At 36.1% G+C, this 20,242-nt stretch overlaps 3 protein-coding genes across 5 annotated transcripts; 1 reads left to right on the top strand and 2 right to left on the bottom strand.

The window, feature by feature from the left end:
- Positions 1 to 1,314: 1,314 nt before the first annotated feature.
- On the bottom strand, positions 1,315 to 2,253 carry LOC102004099 (olfactory receptor 8K5-like). Its single transcript, XM_005407960.1, has one exon. It carries the CDS (start codon positions 2,251 to 2,253, stop codon positions 1,315 to 1,317), a length of 939 nt encoding a protein of 312 aa, XP_005408017.1.
- Positions 2,254 to 9,822: 7,569 nt separating this feature from the next.
- LOC102003363 (olfactory receptor 8K5-like) lies at positions 9,823 to 20,242 on the bottom strand. Of its 3 annotated transcripts, none has more exons than XM_005407959.1 (2): positions 20,117 to 20,242; positions 9,823 to 10,658 (listed from the first exon to the last, which is right to left on the bottom strand). In XM_005407959.1, the coding sequence occupies exons 1-2, from the start codon at positions 20,240 to 20,242 to the stop codon at positions 9,843 to 9,845; spliced, it is 942 nt and encodes a 313-aa protein (XP_005408016.1). In that variant the 3' UTR covers positions 9,823 to 9,842. The 3 variants fall into 3 exon arrangements, with proteins under 3 accessions (XP_005408016.1, XP_005408015.1, XP_005408014.1); XM_005407958.1 differs by having other exon boundaries at positions 9,823 to 10,712; positions 20,171 to 20,242; XM_005407957.1 differs by lacking the exon at positions 20,117 to 20,242 and having other exon boundaries at positions 9,823 to 10,784.
- On the top strand, positions 17,410 to 18,345 carry LOC102019724 (olfactory receptor 1052-like). The gene has a single exon (XM_005408171.1). The coding sequence runs from the start codon at positions 17,410 to 17,412 to the stop codon at positions 18,343 to 18,345; it is 936 nt and encodes a 311-aa protein (XP_005408228.1).

Below are 20,242 nucleotides of genomic sequence, written 5' to 3'. Positions count from 1 at the left end.
CAGAAAGAACAGCATAACAAAAACTAAAACAAAACAAAACAAAACAAAAACAAAAACAAAAACAAAAACAAAAACAAAAAATACAAGGGGCTGGGGATTTAACTCAGCGGCACAGCACCTGCCTGGCAAGTGTGAGGTCATGAGTTTGATTCCCAGTACCAGAAAAAAACAAAACAAACAAACAAACAAACAAACAAAAACAAAGAACAGCATGCCATCTCCTCACAACTTTTTTTGTTGCTATACCATGTCTCCTCTCAACTGGACCTACAATTGAAGGTATATTGGTCATCTTGGTTTTTTTCTACCAGGTACTGAGATTGTACTTACAATTTTTGCGCACGGTCTTGTTTCCCTACTGGATCCACTTAGGAAAGACTCCAGTGTGGCTGGTTGAAGATGTCATCTTTGCTTTTCCATGAGTAATCCAATGCTGTAATCATTCAATAAATATGTATTGTTACTGTTATATAATCAGTCATCTGCAGGAATCCCAGACAGTTTCTTTCCATCTAATTTGTATCTCATAACACTCGTGCTTCTGTTAAATCATTCAAGATACTAAACACATCTAACAGAGCTGTCTTAAAGCACTACCTGCTTACTCTGTGACCCACATTTGTCTCAGGATTTAATGTTCGCCTGGATAGAGTTTAAACTGCTACATATTTAGTGACCTATTATTTGTGATTAGATGTGGAATATTATACATTTATGTTAATGTATACTTTGCATTTTTAATGTATTCTCCTTAAAAATGTTAAATATAAAAGATCACTGCTAGATGTCGTGCATATGGAGCCAAAATGCTCCACATGCAGGGTTTTAGAAAATCAAATATTTGCCCTAGAAGAAATTCTCATATGATCAACATATATATTGTCAACTTGCAAGAGACCTATTTCTTGAATGGTAGTTTGAGATTCATTACACACAAATCACACAAATAAAAACAAAATTATGAGAAAAGGTTGCAAAAAGCAAAGCACAGCAGTTAATTAAAACAAATATAGCTTATTGATATAGACTGCAATATGAACTTTTATTTGCAGAATAAATTTTTCCATGAGAAGGAGTACTGAGTAAAAGCCAGAGAATGTTGGGGAAAAAGTGATATTTCATTCATACTTAAAAATTGAGGATTAACTGGGATAAATATATAAAAATAATGTAATTCTCAGTACAGCAACATTATAGTGAGTATTGCCTGTGGACACAAACTACATATTCCTTTCCTATGGGTTAGGAATCCTGTCAAATGACATTGTCTGTCAGTAACTCCTGTTTAATTAGGCTAGCATTCTACATGAAACACTATGTACAAACTTTAAACTTCTTCCTGAAGACCCTGTGGAAGGCATTTTTGACTTCTTTGTTCCTGACACTGTAGATCAGTGGGTTGAGCATGGGGATCACTAAAGTGTAAAACACGGAGGAGAGTTTATCAATATCAGAAGACTGAGCAGACTTGGGCTGCACATACATGAAGAAAATAGTTCCGTAGAAAACCACCACCACGGTCAGGTGAGACGCACACGTAGAGAAAGCTTTTTTTCTACCTTCTGCAGAATGCATCCGAAATACGGCTAGGAGAATCATAAAGTAAGATAATAATATGCACAGGAAGGAGGAGGTCACATTAAAACCTGCAAATAGGTTGATCATCAATGCTATATCTTGTCCGTTTGAACACAGCATAAGTGACACAAGAACATCATCACAGTAGAAATGACTGATCTGAGAGCTACAGAATGTTGATATGAAAGTCTTAATGGTGATCAGGAGAGCAACAAAGGTGCTGTAGAGGTACGGAATGCCCACCAGCACGTGGCAACGTGTCTGAGACACGAGGATGTGGTAGAGCAGAGGGTTGCAGATGGCCACGTAGCGGTCATAGGCCATGGCCGACAAGATGAAAAGTTCACTGATGATGAATGTAACAAAGAAGGTCATCTGTGTGGCGCATGAATAAAAAGAAATGGTATTCTGACCCATAACAAAATTTACCAGCATTTTAGGATAAATGACAGTGGCATCACCCAGGTCCATGTAAGCCAGGTGTCTGATGAAGAAGTACATGGCGGTGTGCAAGTGGGCATCGAGCTTGGTCAAAAGGATCATGCCCAGGTTGCCCACCATTGTGGTAGTGTAGATGATGAGGAAGATCCAAAACAGGGGGACCTGCAGCTCAGGCAGGCTGGAGACCGCACTCAGAATGAGGTCAGCTGGCACCGTCAGATTCTGTCTGCCCATGAGGTCCTGGTATCTCTTCTGGGAAGGACAAAGGGAGATGCTATGTCTTTCATTCATGATCAGTGAACACATCTTAATAATCACACACAGAGTGGAAATATATATTCTACTTGGTCATAGAATACTAATATCATTTTCTGATTCTAATAGACGATAAAAGGAATATAATTTTCTCTAGATAAAGTATCCATGTGAAATAGCTGAAGAGATTCTCTTTTTGAGAGTCAGTAATATCTGGAACACTCCGTTATCCACATATCTGCATCAGTGTAAATTTAGAGTCATAAGGTATTATTGTTCCTGATAATGGAATAGTTTCTCTGAACATACAAGGGTATGAAAGAAAAATAGAGTTAAATTTGAATTAAAATATATCTATTACAGTAAGACACATCGCCATTAACCAGTCTCAGAGCATTTCCTCTTGTTCACACACATGGAAGTCATTGTCCTCGTACTCTCAGAGGAAGTTCAGACAGTCTCCCTTCACTAGCGCCTTAAGTAGATGTGATCACAAACTGATGGCTGCTGCTTCCAATTCCGTGCAATAGGAAGGCAGTCTCATGAGAACAGTGTGGCAGCTGATACCCACCTTTCTCACTGGATCTGTCACCCCAGGACTTCCGTCTCTTCTCCAAGATCATAAAGACCTTGAAATGGCATCAAGAAAATCACAGTCGTACAACTAAAGACAGTCAGGAAATGAGACCTGTGGAGCTGCTTCAGAAAGTGGCAATGACAATGCCATACACACTTTCCCTGTGAAGGATGGTGTTTTGAAAATTATTAATTGCAGTGTGTTTTTTACTTGTTAACGTTTGTGCGGATTTAAACACGTTCGGTGTTTCTTGATCACACCTTGTTCTGCTGTTGGACTTTGATAATTCTAGTGAAGTATTAGTACTCTTAAAAGGTATGTGCAGCTTTATCAATAAATTCACAAAGCAGGACGTCTTTGTCAAACTTTCCAAAATAAGACACATACAGTTTAATCTATTCTGCCCACTTTTTCCTTGCATTCTGCATTCTACCTCTTCATGCTTTAATTGAAGTCATGGTGGATTAATGTCTAGATACATGTCAGAGTGCAAGTAACAGAGAATTGAGGGATTGATATTTTATTTGGTGATTACTATTCATATTTGTAATGTTCACAACTAATAGCACTTATCATTGATAACTACTGCCTTTTTATATATGAAAAGCTCTTTGCCAGTATGTGTAGATATATCAATTTCACTGTCAAAATTAGTTAACTCATAGATATTATAATGTTTTAATAATTATCTTGCACTCAATGTGCTTAAGTTCTTTTTGTCCCAGTAAATATTTATATTCATGGTCAGCTTCTAATGATAATTTTACTTGGTTTTAGTGAAAGAGAATCTTCAAGTACATTAGACATTGAGACACATGAGATGAGCTGGGCATAGTGGCACACGCCTGTAATCCCAGCACTTGGGAGGATGAGGCAGGAGGAGCATTGTGAGTTTGAGGCCAGCCTGGGCTACAAAGTGAGTTCAAGACCAGCCTGAACTGCATAAAGATACCCTGTCTCAAAAAAGATAAAAATAAAAAAGACATACGAGATGTATATCTATTCTTGCTCATAGAAGTGTGAGCAAGTCTCATGATCAGTCACACAAATGGATTTAAGTAATTTTTATATGCTTCATATCATTAAATAACACTAGTAAGATGGCAATTTTTAAATCAATTGAAATATCTATCTGATCATTTTCATAATGTATATTAATAACTTTTAATGGTTTCTGCAATTTTATCAGGGAAGGGAGAATGACAGTGATATTCAAGTATTTCAGTAAAAAGTGTTACCCTTCATTTTGCAAAATTAATATAAGATATAAACTCAATAGAACTGATTAAAGGTAGGGATCCCTCTTCAGCCTAATCTCTTGAATTCTCCCCTTGTCACATTCAGAAGCAGCTCATGAATTCCTGGAACTGTGTCAATATGATCTTCACTTCGAGGAGAAATGAGATAGCAAATTGTTCTGTTGCTTGAATACAAAAGAGAAAACTGTTTACTGGGACACTAGTGTCCACTTGCCCAGATACCAGGGATCCATTTCTTGGTGCCCAGCACAAAGTTGGCAAGCGCAGCTCTGAGAAGTGTCAGGTGGCAGGAATTCCAGGAATCTGCTCACATGGGTGCCCACTTGCGATTCTGAGTCAGGGAATGCAGCTGAGCACAGGGTGATCCTGGAGATCTCTGGGCAGCCTTCCTCTATTCTACCCCCGGAGTGCTTCATCTGAGACCCACTCTTCTGTTACATCCCTTGCTCTTACCCATGAACCATAGTCTCTTTCCTTCTGAGAACTTAAGTTTGAATTTGCATCTTTGTAAGGCCTGCCATCTTATGGTTTTACTGTAGAACAGAAGCTGATTTATTTATTTATTTATTTATTTATTTATTTATTTATGGTACTGGGAGTCGAACTCAGGACCTTGAGCTTGCCAGGCAGGCACTATGCCACTGAGCTATCTCCCTGGCCCTAGAAGCTGCTTTAGATTGAGCAAAAGGCTCCAGAAGTCCAGGACACCCCATCTTATGGTTGTAAAGTATTTCAATTTTCCCAAGAACTCTGGAGATATTTTTTTAAGTCTATCTCTTTTTAGTGTGCAATGTTAATGTTTCTGGGGATATATAAATTCCTTTACCTGGTCGAGTTTATGTATGTAAAAAGACTCTCTGGACTCTTCAGAAGTATCTACTTGTACACATTTTAGATATTTCCAGTTGGGGTTCTCCCCTAGGGCAGGCAAGGACAACAATTATGCAGATGGACTGATTTTTCAACCTTTACACAAGTTCATTTCAGTTAGCTTTTGGGGTTCGTGGGTTTCTTTACAACTTCAAAACTCTTAAAAACCCTCTACTTCTTTGTACATTGAATGTTAGTATTTAAAAATAGATCCAGAAATAAACAAAATGCAGGGAAAACTATCCAAAATTAAACTATCTGCACATTTATACCTGTAACATACTTTAATAAATGTTACTTGTGCTTTCTGAAATTTCATCATGAAAATATTACCTTAATTTTAAAAATATGGTTACTATGTATCTTTATTAAAATGTTATTTCATTGATAAAATATTCCATAAAATTTAATTTGTGTCATATCTGAGATTCAAATTAAACCTTCTTGTATTTTATTTGGAAATCCTAATCTTAACAGATTTTTCCTGATGAGATCAGTGATTGGATTTTATACATTATTATTTTTATTGCCTTTTTTTCATTATCTATATGCCCCTTTAAACATTGACAAATCAGATAGATACAGGATACATGTTCATTTCCTCGATTTTTGTGCCTGAAATAAAATGCTCATCTCAGGTCCTGTAGTTTATGGCAGAGATACTGAATTCTGTGGTGCATTTAAAGGAATCAGGTGTCACTGACTGTGGGGGTGTCTGGAGTCAAAATCCAAAGGTGCCGGAGACTTACCAACCCCAGGTGAACACCAAGAGTCATGGCAGTCCTTACCTTGAAAGAAGAATCAGATTTCCATCTCTGAAATCACTCTTTATGCTTGGATAATAAGAATTTAAGGCTCCCCTCCCTATGTATGATTTTCCCTGAGGAAAGAGCATGTAATTCATTCAGTTCCTTATATAGAAATCACCTGAGAGACTTAAAATGTGCTTTGGGGATATATTCCCCCATGAGAAGGTATCAGGGAGACCCCAGGAAAGGAACAAACAACATAAACGATCAGAACAGATCTGTGGAGACTTCAGAGAATTCAAGGAACTTGCTCTCCACTTACAGGGAGTGAAATAGCGGAGCAGCAATGGGAGAAACTTTCACACTGCTCACCCCGGGACCTGGAACACTTCCAACATCACCATAAAATGTTAAATGACACTATCATTATTAACTGCTAGGATTTTTCCTCTCTCTTTAACTCAAAGTAAGCACCAAGTTAAAAATATGTCATTTAGCTCTTACATGTGAGATAGAGTTTAAGAAGCCACATAAGTGGTAACTGGAAGATATAAAATTAAAGACTGACCTCTAAATGTGGGAGAGACATGTGCTCTTTATCCACAAAAGCTTGACAACTACGATGGGGCAAAAATTTATGACAATGTCTGCCCAGCAACTGCATCTTCGGAGAGGAGAACTCACTACCTCAATAGCGCGGAGAGTACAGTCTACTAAACAGGGTATCACTCATACTGCACATCTGAAGCATGCGTTCTTTCTCTTTGATTTCCATATGCAGAGGAACTGGGGGCCATTTACACAAGGAAACTTAGAATTTTACTGAGAAAACATTCAGTTTTGAACAAGAAATTGAATTTCATGTTTATCTAATAGCTAAATTATGATATTGACTTTTTTTCAGTACAAAACAGTTCCAGGTCATGGTTTTTACCTCACACACTAAAGGTCTTTCATCTTAATGAAGTTTTCTGCACATCTTAGCTCAAACAATATCCCCCATCATCACATCATCATTGGTCTGAAATCAATTCCTACATTATTTTCTGTGATTTGAATTTTGTGTCTGCGTAATCACATAGTGTAAACCCTTAATTCTGTTACATCCACTTGGCTTATTTCTTTATCCTTGGTGTGTCTGTAATTTTGTGGGTTAGTCCATTAAATAAATATTTCAAAATTCTTAGAATTTTCTCCTTATGCTATATATTTGAGTTTAGTGCTATTGTGATACATCTAGTATAATCACTTTATATAAATATCTTTGTTCAGTATGGACACTATCACAGAACTGTAAGGCATTTTACTACTTTCATTCTTCCTTGTTTGTCTGATTGGATATCCCTCTCCTGTCATGACATTGGATGTCATGTTGTTTTCTTCTGTTTTTCTTAGTTAATTTTGTATTTGGCATTCTTATTTTTTTTCTATTTTTCTCTCCTCTCCTATTTCTTTTATTTCTTCTCTTCATTTTTATTAACAAACTCATTAATTACTATTTTTTTCCAGAGGATGTTTTGGAATTTCTGGATGCTAAAGTAAATGCATGTTTAAATTTAGAAAAAAAGGTGACATCTCCAAACTTATTGTGATATTTTATATTAATACCAGCTATTTGGACGTCTTATATTTCACATCATCATCAATATTTTAGAGAGAAAGGAATATTTAGTATGAAATTTACAAGTGAGAATTGGCAGGGAATATTATCTCATTGTTGTTTTAGCTTTCATTTACCTCATGGCCAGGGCAAGGGGCACATTTGCATAACCCTGTTGATCATTCATGAACATATATCTTGCTTTGCAAAATGTCTCTATTTATGACCACTTTTGTTTCATTCGATTAATTTTTGGAATTTTTACATGTAATTTAGCTCAATATAAATTAATAGTACTACTTTTCAGGCATTTTTTCTAATAATTGTACCTTATTAATTTTTATTCTTAAGTCTTTGGCACAAGGTCCTGCAGTGATGCTACAGGTGAGCATAAACTATCCCATGCCTCAGACCAACACATACACAATAGGTATTTTGTGAATAGTTTTATTTTACTTGTCTGCTGGAGAATCAGTGAGTACCACAGACCATGAATACTGAACAAATTGTTTTGCCTGGAAAGGGAAGTGTGTCACAGGTGTGTCAAAGGTGTGTCACAGGTGTGTCACAAGTGTGTCAAACCTACAAATTCTAGCTGGGGGCCCGAGACATACCAAACAACCACAAGGGGATGGACAAAATCTCTAGCTAAAATGAGTATTACTTTCAACTTATTGCCAACTAGTTGAATTTCAAGTTACTGATGTGTGGTTTGGATGTGCAGGATGGAATGGGAAAACCAGGCAGAAAGTAAATGAAATCACTGTTTCAGGTCAGGCACCCAGCACCCTCCAGGCTGGTAAAGGAACAGAATGAAGAATCAACTCCTGTTCCCAAGTCAAATTTTGCTACAGTTTTAATGAAAATTTCAGTGTTAAGAAATTTTGAAATATATTTTGGGAATGGTGAGTCATGGAATGGACATATCTGAGTTTCCTAAATATCTAGAAGAGTGCTGGTCCACTTTGTTCCTTTTTAACAAGAAAATAAACAAGGTTTTACTCACAGAGAAAATTGTGTCTTATGGGTGGTTATACAAATGTTACTTCATATTTTTAACATTTCTTGGTTACTAGAATTTACCTCACACTGAGATTATTTAAGGTGATTGACCTGGGCAGACATTGTATAGGGAATATATATCTCCCTTTCTCTGACTATCTTTTCTGTAATGAATCCACATTTGCCTATGGCTATTTTGGTGACAACTGCATCTTTTTTTTCATTTGGTCAGAAAGACTGTGCATTCTCTACATCATTTCTAACTTTGGGGAACTCCACAGTGCTTCCCACAATTACTGCAATAATCTTCACCCGCAGTCCAGGAGTATACGAGGGCTTACTGTTCTTCACACCTTTGCCAACTGCTCTCTTTTACCTTTTTTAATAACAGCTACCCTAACACGTGTGAGGTGATCTCTCATTTAGACTTTTACTTGTGATTCTCTAATGGAGATAGATTTCATTTACTGCCTTCTGGGAGACTTTTTTAAATGCAAATATAATATAAAGATTCTGCTAAAGTTTCTAATGTATGATATTTGAAAGTCAACCCATCTCCCACAAACACAAATGCTTATAAATAAAGTCAAATGTAGAAACATAAGAATAACAGTGATTTTCAACTAGGGTGGTTTTACTATTAAATATTATTCTTGAATGCCTACAGAAATTCAATCCCAGTTGTAACAGGGAAGTGTAGCACTGCTGACATTTAATATTTAGATGTTACTTTGCTCTTAATATATACATATATATAAAACACAATAATCATAAAACTCTGCAAGTTAAATATGTACAACTAAAGTATAATTCTTTAATACTTTCAGATTTATAATATGTAACATGCAAGTGCACAAGGACATTTTATTTTAACTTTGTCTTTTGTAATACCCTTGTGGATCATCATATAGCAATTCAGAAATACAATGTTTGGTCAAAATGTCAAAGAGATCATGTAGCTAAAAGAAAAATGAACAAAGAATTATCATGTCCTACATAGAAAATGAAAGAAAATGTGCAAAAGAACATGCTCATTATGTATAACCAAATATAATTAAATTAATCATATCAATTAAAGAGAATTTCAGTATATTTCATAACTTTAAAGATATTATCAACATCCCTTTATAAGAACCATACCATCTGTTAGAAACTTAGTGTGGTTTTACATTTCTTTTCGATTCAGAAAATACAATTAAAACATTAGGAACATACTTGTCTTCCCAAAATTGACAGAAAAAAATATGCAGTTTACTGATGTAGAATTTTAAAAGTGTTCATCAAAAGTATGTGCTTGTAAGGAAGCTGTAAAGGATACGTTGACTCAGAACCAAGGAGTGTTCATAAAAAAGTCACATTTAATTGATATTTAAAGCATACTGTTTAGCTTAGCTAAGTGTGAGGGAAACAATCGACTCATCTGTCTGTTACCATCTGCTCTGGAGCTAAAGTGTACACAATAATTTTTATGAGAACTATTATCAGGTGACATTTGCTTTTATTCTGATTTATTAAGCACAAACCTTGCATCGGTGCTTAAAAACCCTGTGGAAGGCATTTTGTACATCTTTGTTCCTCAAGCTGTAGATCAAGGGGTTCAGCATGGGGATCACTAAAGTGTAAAAGACAGATGTCAGTTTATCAGTCTCAAAGGAGTGAGTGGATTTGGGCTGCACGTACATGAAGAGAAGGGTCCCGTAGAAGACCACCACCACCGTCAGGTGGGAGCCGCATGTGGAGAAAGCTTTCTTCCTTCCCTCGGCAGAACGCATCCGACATATGGCTAGGAGAATCAGCATGTAGGACAAGAGAACTACCACAAGGGAGGAGATCAAGTTGAATGCTGAAAACAGAATGGTCAGCAATTCTGTTTCTTGTGCGTGTGAGCAGATCATAGGTGACAAGGGGACAACGTCACAGTAGAAGTGACTGATGATGTTAGAGCCACAGAAGGTCGATGTAAAATACTTAATAGGGAACAATAGAGCCTGGAAGGTGCTGTAGAGGTACGGAACGCCCACCAGAGCATGGCAGCGCCTCTGGGACATGATGACGTTGTAGAGCAGAGGGTCGCAGATGGCCACGTAGCGGTCATAGGCCATGGCTGACAAGATTGAAAGTTCACTGACGATGAACAGGATGAAGAAGGCCATCTGGGTGGCACAAGCATAATAGGAAATGGTGTTCTGAGCTACAACAAAATTAACCAGCATCTTGGGACAGATGGTGGTGGCATTCCCAAGATCAATGATCGCCAGGTGTCTGATAAAAAAATACATCGGTGTGTGCAGATGGGAGTCCAGCTGGGTCAGGACGATCATGCCCAGGTTGCCCACCACTGTGACTGTGTAGATGGAGAGGAAGACCACAAAAAGGGGTAGCTGAAGTTCGGGCAGCCTTGTGACTCCCAGCAGAATGAAGTTGGGCGGCGCTGTTAGGTTTGAAGTGTCCATTTTGGTGACAGGAGAGCTCGTTAACTTTCACATTGCACCATCTAAAAGAAAAGCAGTGTTTATAGAGAAAATTAAAATTTGAATTCAGTGTAGGGTAGAGCCAAAGAAATTCTGCATCCAATTTTGAGATAAGGGTAAATGATAGCATATCCCTACTGCCTAAAGTTAAGGATTCATGCGTAGCACCTAAGTTTATAGGTTCTAAATTCAATTCAAAATAGAATGAGTGAAGTTTAGAACATATCCATTAAAGGCAAAGCCATATAGGAAGTAATAAAAGTTGACTTGATTTCACTTGTATAATGGCTACACAGTTTTCTCTTCATAAACTTTAATTTTTATGAATTTAAGTGAATCAGCAAGTGAAACAGAACTGTTTTTTCTAAAGCTACTAAAGCTTTTTCTAAAGCTTTTTCTTTTATTTATCTTAATCCAAGTGGACATTCTACCTATGACACATGGTTTATCTTCAGTGAAAACCTGAAGCTCTATGAGTATGATTTTTAACTACAGCAACTAAATATCACAATATTCAGTGTAGCAAAAAGCAGGATGAAATTATTACAAGGGAAGGCAAAGCCAACGCGAGCCTGCGCACTTTCAGGTCCAAAGTCTCCTGAGGCAGCACCACACATCCAAAACTGATTCAGTGCCACTGCAGTGTGGAGAACCTTGTGGCCAAGGGCAGCAATGTCAGGGAGCTGGGTTCAGGGTCCACTTTGCCTTTCTGATCAGGGGTATGGGACCTGGGAGGAGGGCGCCCTGGAGATGGATCAGCTACTGCCACGTCCTCCTCCAGGATGGAGCTGTCTGCTCTTTCTCTATTGATCCCTGTTCTTGTTTCAGATCCCTTCTTTCCAGTCAAATAGCAACCACAGTCTGTCTCTTTGGGTGCCAAGAATTGAACTCAAGACATTGCACTTGCCAGGCAGGCACTGTGCCACTGACCTATATCACTGGCTCTTTCTTTTTGAACAGTTACTTTGAGTTTGGAGTGTTACAGGGGCTGCTGCCCTAGGGTTCAATGCTAGAAAGTGAGATGTACAGGATTAAGAAAAAAATTCAGAATTCCAGTGCACATCCTACCACTTTAAACTTTTCTATATGTTCCTCAGAATGACTCTCTTGTTTACTGATTATATCTCCACTTGCACTGTTGGCCCTTACCTAGCCATAAGTAAATCAGAATGCTTTTACTCTGAATATTATTGTGTGGAAAAAGTTAATATTTCAGTTTTGTGATCTAGCAAGTTTGTTAGGAGTAATTTCAAGTTCAACAATTTCTCCAAAATTCTACAAGTCTTACTTTTTTCTTTTTTTGGATTTATCAGTTTGTAGTAACTATTTATCAAGAAGTAACCTCACAGTAAGCATCCCATTAGCAAAAAAAACCAAGAAAAATATTTGCAAACTTATGTAAGCAATGTCATTATGAAAAAAAAATTGAATTTATAAAATATTACATGGTAAATACTTCTTTTTAAAATATTGCATCATATATGCACATTACTATACTTGTTATTTATTAGAGATACATATGATATATCCTACAATAGGTTGTTTATGTGAAAATCAAATATAACTGGACATCCTACAATTCACGTGAAAATCCTAATCTTAATAGCTCCTAATAAGTAAGATTTGTGACAATGTTTCAGGTATTTCTAATGTTTTTTTTTTCTCATTTGGAATTTCCAGATATCCGTATCAACCTTCACAGCTCACTGGTTTAGGATTTGCATTCAATTAATAGCACTTAAAGGTCTAAAAACATCATGCTGCAGAGATAGTTAAATAAAGAGGTAATTTTTTTGTCCTGTATTTGAAGGAATCTTCTGACAGTTCCCACAAAAGCTATGCTCAGCAGCCCAGAGTAATGGGAGGTAATCAAAAAGAAAGATGATTTTTACTCACCGTTAATGTACGATCGAAATTTTGTTTTTCATATTACTTATATGTTTGTTTGGCATAGGAAGAATGTATGGGATTTCTCCCTCTTATGATGTTCCCTAAATAGTTATCATTTAATTCATTCAGATCATTATGCCAAATCTTCTGACTTAATCAAAGACACTTTAATATACCTAGCAATTATTTAAGAACTCAGCTTATTCCCTCCTGAGAAAAATACAAGGGACATCTCTAAGGGAGGAACAAAGCAACATAGATGATCTGTATAGTCCTATGGAGACCTACATGACTTAAAGGTTCTCATTTACAAAGAGACAAAACTTAATGGTACAGCTCTCCAGCCCAAGAAATACTATACATAGACAGTCATTCTATTAAGACATGCCAATAAAACAGCTCTAATGCAATTATTTATATTAGAAATATATGTGATATATTTTAGGTGTAACCACTTAGATAATATTCAATATAACCTGATCAAAAGTAAAATCTACTACTAGATAACATTGTATCAAAGGCCTCCTTTATGACTGAAACATTTCTTAGAAATAAAAAATAGGTACAATGAAACATAGGTGTAAATTACACAGGCATTTATCTTATACAAAAGATATTTTGTTGTGTTCATTGAGTAATGCTTAAAAGATGGAGAAACATTTTTAGAACCCAGGAATATTTTATCATCATGTTTAAATTTGAGAAAGTTTGTATATATGTATATGCAGGATAGTTAACACGGGTGTTCTACTGTCCTGTATTTCCTTGCTGAAAGAAACTGTCAGTGAGGCATTGGTTGATTAGCTTTGTATGTCTATATGTGTTTTCATGAGAAACTACATTGAAGATATCAATATGTAATACAGTAAGCATTGTTAATTCCCTACCACTCTGTTTGTAACTCTGTAATGTCTGTACTGATCCTTTGCTATTTTGTAAAACGTTGTTGATCTGTTAGTATTTTCCTCCTTTTATTTCTAAAATAAATAAATAAATAAATAAATAAATTTTGAGTAATTGCTCAAAAATTAAAAGTTATCTATTCCCTTAGTGTTTAGTGCATTTCAGTTGCCTAATTTTTCAATTTTTTTAACCCTATCATATTTGCTAACCTGATTACTCCATATATAGATATATATTCCAATTTTTCAGTCACCTTCAACAACAGTTACTAACATCTATGATTCCAATTCAAGTGATAGAGCTCTTCAATGGCCCTCAGAGAGGTGTCATGATTTCTCTCATCAATCGAATAGTTTTAGCATCCTCAATTCTTTTTCCTGCATTTCACATCAGCAATTTTAATGCACATTTTGTACTTTTATGTCATGTTTTCTAAGTATTATAAAGCAAGAATTTTGAGGGAGTATAAGTCTCATTGTTTAAAAAAATGAACATTTGATTATGTTTGACATCCCACTTATTTCTAGAGTGAAAATAATGCCTACTGTACATTATGCAGTGGAGAATTATGTTGATGGACATAATTCTTCCAAATGCATTCTTCATATTAAATTCAAAATAGTGGCACTGACAATTCACCTGGAAAACAAGTAACCCAAAAGTCAGAAATTAGCTTATATACTTTCACACATGTGCATTTGTATGTGAGCACACGTGTTTGTGTATGTGTTACTCTTAAAACTGCCTTTATTAGTAGTGGCATTTGTCTCATACATCTACATAAAACATAGCTTGTCCTTAGATTATTTACATCCAACCAGTTACTACAGGTGATGTGTGGTTCTGTTTAATCATTCTTGTAATATTTTACTGAATTCAAGAGTACCCCATAGATGCTTGCTATATTTTCTAGTACATGCGGTATTTCAGTTAATTACACACTGTAGGGATATACATGAGTCGTGGGAAATTCGAGTGTCCTGTAAGAAATAGAATGCTTCCTAGGGTTTCATTTACTCCACGTGATATGTAAGCTGTGACAGGACTCATGAGAGATTGATAAAACATACATATTACAGAGTTTTAAGTTGCATTTGTCCTCATAGAAGAACAGGGCTAGGGTTTTATTTATTTGACTACGGTATTCTTATTTCTCAGTTGTTAACATTTAACATTCCCTTTAATTACTTTGTTATCTTTGGCTACATATTTTGAAAATATTTAATAGCTCTGCATTCCTTTCATCATTAATTGAAACTGGTTCTTAGTGAAGGACAAAAGACATAAGAGAAGACCATAACATTTCCAAAGCTGAACTTTTAAAATATTTACTTTGGGTGAGTTACATTTATTTTGAAAAACCGTTTTCTATCTTTATTTGAATTATTAGGTATGGGCTTTGTATAGAATCATGTGATTAAGGATATTAGAAGCCATTTAATCAAATTGAACATTCTATCTTTCTGTTTTACTTTTCTTTGAGAACATGTTATTTAGTTAGGACTCAAAAGAGATTGGCAGTCATTTAGAAGACAACACAGTCTCTTACTGTGAAGGAAACCCATTATGTGATCAATTTATGCCATCCAAGACATTGCTCACCAGACACATATGCCTATTGATTACTTTACTTAAGTGTTTATTCCAATATACCCCTGTCAGTACCGGCTATTGTATGAAATGTTTAGATGTGTTACACTAATATTCTCAGCTTGACTGTCAAATTATAACATAATTTATTAAATGAAATTCTGTACTACAGTAAAAATTTTTGATAGTTCTTAAACAGTGCATAGGTTATCATAGAACGTATTTTATTATACTTAATTGTGAGCCACTAATTCTCACATCCACTTAATTACCATTTGTAATAGAATAAAGCAGAGATTTAAAATTGGGAATGTGAAGTTGACACTACTAAGACAATTGCTTCATGATTTAAGCATATTCACATTAGCATCCCCCAAACAAAACATTTGGACAGCTTTTACCCATGACTATGTGTCTTAGTTACTTTTCTCTCGTTGCTGAGACAAAATACCCAACGTCCAAAATGAAGGAAGGAAAGGTTTATTTAGCTTACAGTTTGTGGAGGTTTCAGTCCATACTTGGCTGGCTCCGAGGCAGAAGACAGCAAAGCAACAAGAGCAAAGGGGGGAATGGCAGCTGAACAGCAAACAGCCAGAGCAAAATGGGGGGATGGCGGCAAGCAGCTTTTTTCCCTGCCTTACTTTGTAAACAGGCTACCCCCACCTAAGGGGCATGTAGCTCTCACATAATCTCCATGCCCTCCTCTTCCACAGGCTCAGGATGTATACAAGGTAAGCACTCTGGCTTCTTGCTAAGTTACTTAGCCAAACCTCTAGACTCCCCAAGTTGACACAATGTTTCAACCATAACACTATGTTATTCACATACTTAGTTTTGTACCTTATCATCTATCCATAATTTTAATACTTATTCTCCTAAAGCAACACTTAGCATTTGTATACAGTGTTACTTATTTTCTTTTTTAAAAATAATGAAGTACAAGTGTAATTACATCAAGGAAAGATAAATAAATTTCTCAAGGTGACATAGTTCATAAAAAGCATCACCATATTTTTTTAATCCCAGCTTGTGTTAATGCCAATAATAACTCTTAGTACCAATTGACATGGATTAACTAAAATGACAGTAAATGACCTGGATAATCTCAATTTATTTCTTCATTTCTGAAAATGTATACTATCAACAAAACACAGAGTATAGTAAACTGAAAGATAGAGGTCGAGAGGAAGAAAAAAGTGGGAAAGAGAACCAGCCCTATAATCAATGTGATATATTGATTATAAGATGTATAAAATATATCCTGAATGTACAATACATTTAAATTAGAAGTGTAAATAACTGGTCTGTAATGAAAACTTTAGAAAACTATAATGATAAACTTTTACATTATACAAACAACATGAAAAAGTATTCTAGACCAATAGGTAACTGCAACAAGCCAGATTTTAAATTTTATTTTTGCACATATGTGTCCATATTATATAATATACATATTTATAAAAATGATGCAATATTTCATACATTATGCATAAATGAGCACTTTAATGAAAGTAAACACACTTTAATAAATATTTTACTCAGTTTTTCCAAACATCATATTAACTATTTTATCTTCTAAAATAGCTTCACTTAAACAAGTCAACGATGTTTGTGCTCTGGGTCTCAGAGATCAGTGATTCCAAGGAGTGTTTCTCTGTAGTTCTCCCAGGAGGCCCATGGAAACACCTGGGTTTTAACGTGCTTTCCATGCATAAACTGACATCATCTTAGAGATCAGTACCATGATTTCATAATCTTCACTAATTCTTGGGTTTTATCATAATACATTTTAGATTGACTACTTAGAAAGTAGCACAATTGATTTTGGATCATTTTGTCATTAATTCCTTCCATATTCAAAATGAAGATAAAATACATCTTGAAGTTAATTTTGCAACTTCCCTTCCGTCACCACAGGTGTTCCTTGTATGGATATTAACTTCCTATACTGCACACACTTTAGAAACACAGTGGAGATTTTAGAGCCAAAATGTTTTCTATATATAACTTTATGAAATTGCATCAAAGCTATAAAAAGAAGAGAAAAAGAAGCAATAACATCAAACACCTAAAATTTTAAACAAGGAGACTTGTGTTAACCAAACTAATCTTTCTGATCTAAGAATGCCTCTATCAGTGTTTCCAAGTGATTTTATTAAATACCATGTTATTTTGTGTCCACTCTAATCCTTTGTTCTGTTCACCTCAGATTGCACAGAAAGGAATGGCCAAAGGCAATTTTACTATTGTTACCCAGTTCATTCTTTTGGGACTGACAGATCATGCAGAACTGAAAGTTGTGCTTTTTGTGCTGTTCCTGGTGATGTACGTCGTTACCTTGGTGGGAAACGTGGGCATGATCCTCTTAATCCAAATCACCCCGAAACTCGACACGCCCATGTACTTTTTCCTCAGTTGCCTCTCGTTCGTAGACACCTGCTATTCATCCGTCATTGCCCCCAAATTGCTGGCCAGCTTCTTGGTGGTGAGGGAAATCATCTCATTCTCTGGTTGCATCGTACAGCATTTGTTTTTTGGGGTGTTCATTACCACAGAAGGCTTCCTGCTTTCGGTGATGGCTTATGACCATTATGTGGCCATCTCCAACCCGCTCCTGTACAATGTGGCCATGTCTAAGAGGAGGTGTGTAGCGCTCGTGGCTGGGTCCTTTGCCGGTGGGCTGATTAACTCGCTGACACACACAGTAAGCTTGGGGAGACTGTCCTTTTGTGGACCCAACGTAGTGGGTCACTTCTGTGATATTCCTCCACTGCTAAAACTGTCGTGTTCCGACACCTCCATGAATGAGTTTTTGCTTGTATTGTTTTCTGGGGTCATTGCAATGGCCATTTTCTTGGTGGTGATCATTTCCTATGCATTCATTGCCTTGGCTATCCTGCGAATCTGCTCAGGTTCCGGCAGACGGAAAGCCTTCTCCACCTGTGCCTCTCACCTGACTGCCGTCACCGTGTTCTATGGCACCTTAAGTGTTAATTACATTCAGCCCAGCTCCCAGTATTCTGTGGAACAGGAGAAGGTGGTTTCCGTGTTCTATACATTAGTGATTCCCATGTTAAATCCGCTCATCTACAGCCTCAGGAATAGAGAGGTAAAAGATGCTGTGAAATGGGCCGTAGAAATGAGACACTCCTCATGTTAATTGCAAGTCAGTATTAATTCTGTAGCATTCTGCCACGCAGTCTTCAGCAGAAGTTAACATTTACAAGAATTAGGTGATGTCAATTTTTTGTGTTTTCGTGCATCCTTGTGTTCTAAATATTCATTGTTCGCAAGGGAGCAGAAGAATCTAGAAAGTTGATGTGATCTGGAGCATAATCTCATGTTAGCAAAATTAACTGAAAACTCAACTCTCCTAGGATGTTGTCATTAATATTCAAATCAATGCATCAATCTAAGAACTGCATGAATCTTTCACTGTCTGGAGATCTGAATACATATCCTAGTGTATGCACGTTTTTGGAGATGCAACAAGCTAGAGCCAGTTCTATGAAATTTTAAAATATGGTTTATTTATTTATTTATTTATTGGAACTCTGAATTAAATAAAATTTGTTTTATTTTTCAGAAGATTAAGCTAAGTGCAGAACTGATACAAGCTTTAATATTTGAAACTTAAAATTAAATTTTAAGTATCAGTATATCTTCATGTTACATAAACAAAAGGGTATGATTCCAACTGAGATATTCTGAGAGAGTCTACCTTTTTAAAATAATTTTGTGTTTAAACAAAAGCTGATTTGTGTGTAATACGCCTGTAATTTCCAGGCCTATTACTTGCAATGATGTACTCTTTCTAAAAGATCCACTTACAAAGGTAGGTTTATGAAGTACCTAACACCATTTTGGAGCAGGCAAAATCTAGCTTCCCTCTTTTCCACTTCTGTCTTCAAGAAACTCCTTCACATTCTTTCTGAAATAAAAACAATCAGCAACCTTCAGATAACTTGATAGATTTGATGTTTTCCTACAGGTTCGTTATGCAATCATGGATTACCTGATGGAATAATTTCATAAAGCCCTATTATTTTGGAAATGTTTATGTACTGTGAGTAATGGTGCAATAAATTTTATAAGTTAAATTACATGATCTACTGGGTTCTGTATTTTGGATCCTCTATTAACAGATTAGTTGGGTGTAGTGATTCACACCTGTGATCCCAGCATTTTGGAACTTGGGAGGCAGGAAGGATGGCAGCCGGTTAGAGAGTAGCCTGGGCTACATAGTGAGTTCAAGGCCTGAACTGCATAGTAAGATGCAGAATAAGGAAAAAGAAAATATCATAGTTGATAAACTCAGGTGTTTAAAACTAATGTAAAAATATTTAAATATTTAAACAATATTACGTTTACTAGACTATACTTGGCTATGTAGACATAGTTGATGTGCAAGAGAGAATTTCAACATTTTAAAGAGGAAAACCTAGTGTATTTCTTTCTTATAAAGAACAACAACAATAAGCTTTTGCAAAAGAAATTGCATTGCATATACATTTTGAAGTATATAGAACATCCAGGAAAGTTGTTTCAGAGTAAACATGAAGTTCATTCAAATTCTACACATTGTATCTCCAAATATAGCAGCCATCTTCACCCACAGCAATGGTAACACTTCATGTAACAATATGTCCAAGGTAAGTAAAGCTCTGATTTTTAAAAGAATTATTTTTATTTATGTATATATGTTGGTGTAACTTCCATATGACATATAAATATTATAAACACGCTAAAGAGGGTGAATTGTGCAGCACACCAATTGTAGGAGGTGACAGGCTCATCAACAACAAAATCTACCAACATTTTTGGACCCACAGCTATTGCATAGCCGTGATCAGTGCATGCAAATTGTTAAGGAAAAAGTACATAAGTGTCTGCAACCTCCAGTCTGTGTGGGTGAGGATGGTTGAGCTCATGTTTCCCACCACTGAGATCATGTACACAATAAGGAAAATAGCAAATAATGGAACCTGCAGCTCAGGGAGGTCTGTGATTCCCATGAGAATGAATTCAGCCAGGGTTGTTGGGTTGTGTTTGTCCAT

The sequence above is a fragment of the Chinchilla lanigera genome, unplaced genomic scaffold, assembly GCF_000276665.1.
Source record: "Chinchilla lanigera isolate Chin_1 unplaced genomic scaffold, ChiLan1.0 scaffold00110, whole genome shotgun sequence".
In the NCBI taxonomy this organism is placed as follows: domain Eukaryota; kingdom Metazoa; phylum Chordata; class Mammalia; order Rodentia; family Chinchillidae; genus Chinchilla; species Chinchilla lanigera.
This window is presented reverse-complemented; position numbering and strand designations above follow the sequence as displayed.

Excerpts from the sequence above, each read along its gene's own strand:
- LOC102004099 (XM_005407960.1), bottom strand. The coding sequence starts at position 2,253 with ATGGGCAGACAGAATCTGACGGTGCCAGCTGACCTCATTCTGAGTGCG.
- LOC102019724 (XM_005408171.1), top strand. The coding sequence starts at position 17,410 with ATGGCCAAAGGCAATTTTACTATTGTTACCCAGTTCATTCTTTTGGGA.
- LOC102003363 (XM_005407959.1), bottom strand. The coding sequence starts at position 20,242 with ATGGACAAACACAACCCAACAACCCTGGCTGAATTCATTCTCATGGGA. Across the intron at positions 10,659-20,116 it reads TGATCTCAGTGGTGGGAAAC|CTGGGCATGATCGTCCTGAC; the intron begins ATGAGCTCAACC and ends GTGGTGGGCAAC.